Genomic DNA, 2,500 nt, shown 5'->3' on the forward strand with positions numbered 1-2,500 from the left:
AATAAAATAATAATATTAATAGTAATAAAAACAATAAAGATAAAAATAATAAAGGTAAAAATAATAGTTACAATAATAATAAAGATAAAAATATTAGTAATAATGATAACAATGACAACAATAATAATGATAATTGTAATAATAATGTTAATTGCAATAATAACAAAAATAATAATGATTATAATAATAATGATAATAGTAATAATAATAATGATAATAATAATAATAATAATAATGATGATAATAATAATGGTAACAATGATAATTATGATAATAATGATGATGATGATGATAATAATAATAATAATAATAATAATAATAATAATAATAATAATGGTGATGAGTATCATTATCCTTATTGTTATTATAATTGTTGTTATTATTCTTGTTATCAGTCTCATTATAGCAATAATAATGAAAAAAATAATAATAACAATACTAATAATAGTAATAATAATAATAATAATAATAATAATAATAATGATAATAATGATAATGATAACAATAGTAATGGGTAATGATAATGATACTAATAAGAGTAATAATAATAATAATAATAAGAATAACAATGACAATAAACAAGTAATCATAATTCCATCGTCATTGTCATTGTTATTGTTATTCAACAATCCTTCTCCAACATATCAGAGTGTGAACGAACATACCACGGAACGTGTGAATCAAAATGCTGATTACTCATTATCAGGCAAGTTATATTTAGAATACGTCACGTGAATTCATTAACTTGCTTTTAAAAGTACTGTTGGACGGACTTACCAAATCTTTGCTCCAAACATCATAGCGCTCTGCGAAGGTAAGTGTATCCACGGTGAGGACGCCGGACATCACCCACACCAGAATTAACCATGATGCTGACACCTAATTAGGGATTAATAATGGGAATAATTCATTTACATGCATATTAGCCGTGATGCTGACACCTAATTTGGGATTAATAATGGGAGTAATTAGCTAACATGCACATTTGCCATATGCATGTACGTGCAGTATATAGCACCGTGCATCTATATTGACTTTTATCGGTTTTATCTATCGATTTGCTCTCTATTTCTCTACATATTTACCTATCTATTTATTTGCCTGTCTGCCTCTCTGTATATTTATTTATCTATCTATCCATTGATCTATTTTTCTATCTCTGACCACACACATAGGTCAGGTTGGATCAAAAGGTCAGGCGGTCTGTGCAAATGGTGGCCGGTATGAGGGAGTAGGGAAAGCGAGGAGACTGGCCGCAGGATATAAATCAATGTTAAGGGTTTATATAGAAATAGAAAGATAGAAAGATAGATAGATATAGATATAGATATGTATGCACATACTCACACATATGTGTGTGTGTGTGCGTGCATGTGTGTCTGTGTGCGTATGTGTGAATATTTCATGAATATGTGAGACACCCTTTCTCTCTCTCTCTCTCTTTCTCTCTCTCTCTCTCTCTCTCTCTCTCTCTCTCTCTGTCTCTCTCTCTCTCTCTCTCTCTCTCTCTTTCTCTTTCTCTTTATCTATCTATCTATCTATCTTATCGTTCAAATTACCTAATTTCATGAGTGGCATCATCTGAAAGTAATTTGCTCATCAAGTGTTGCAAAGGTTTTATAAATGCTTACATCACCCCCCAGAGACCAGTTTATCTAGATCAGCAAGTTCAACTAACCTTGAAATCTGGAATTGCCGTAACCAATAATGTATAATAAAAAGACAAAAAAGGTATTTCAAATATCTTTCAAATTAGTTCAAGCAGTAGAGTCATAACATGTACAAGATTCACTAATGCAAATCTTACAAATTTCCGATGCATGGAAGAAAGTTTGGTGGAAGTCACCTCCTTTGTCTCCTCGTATCTATCTATCTATCTGTCTGTCAATGTTTCTGTCCGTTTATTCATATAGGAATCTATTTGGCTGCATGGCACTATCTTTCTCTATCTATTCAACTGTCTATTTGTATCTCTCTTTCTTTCTTCTGTCTTGTCTTCTCTATCTCTCTCTCTCTCTCTCTCTCTCTCTCTCTCTCTCTCTCTCTCTCTCTCTCTCTCTCTCTATCTATCTATCTATCTATCTATCTATCCATCCATCTTTCTATCTCTCTATCTCTCTCTCTCTCTCTCTCTCTCTCTCTCTCTCTCTCTCTCTCTCTCTCTCTCTCTCTCTCTCTCTCTCTCTCTCTCTCTCTCTCTCTCTCTCTCTCTCTCTCTCTCTCTCTCTCACCCTCTCTCTTTCTCTCTTTCTCTTCCTTCTTCCCTTACCCCATCCACTCCCTTCCTCCTTCCCTCCCTCACTCATCCACTCCCTCCCTCCTTCCCTCCTTCCCTCCCTCCCTCACTCCCCACTTACCTCTGGTCTCCCTGCATTACCAAGACCAAAAGCGAGGCTCATGGTGCTAACTAACCACGGGGGAGAGCACACAAAACCACCAGACCTAGCCGAGGACCTTCTTCACACTAGCAACACATGGTTTGAGAGAAGCCTTTACCATG

General features: G+C 34.3%; 1 protein-coding gene across 1 annotated transcript in view; it reads right to left on the bottom strand.

The window, feature by feature from the left end:
• The window catches only part of LOC125043534 (cell wall protein DAN4-like), a 16,644-nt gene extending 14,213 nt beyond the window's left edge, over positions 1–2,431 (bottom strand). The window contains exons 1-2 of the mRNA XM_047639694.1: positions 2,358–2,431; positions 778–879 (exon numbers count right to left, since the gene is read on the bottom strand). Coding sequence (XP_047495650.1) covers positions 778–879; positions 2,358–2,399 — 144 coding nt within the window. The 5' untranslated portion in view covers positions 2,400–2,431. The remainder of the gene's footprint in view (positions 1–777; positions 880–2,357) is intronic.
• Between the last annotated feature and the right edge of the window lie 69 nt (positions 2,432–2,500).

Source organism: Penaeus chinensis, chromosome 34, assembly GCF_019202785.1.
Source record: "Penaeus chinensis breed Huanghai No. 1 chromosome 34, ASM1920278v2, whole genome shotgun sequence".
NCBI lineage: Eukaryota > Metazoa > Arthropoda > Malacostraca > Decapoda > Penaeidae > Penaeus > Penaeus chinensis.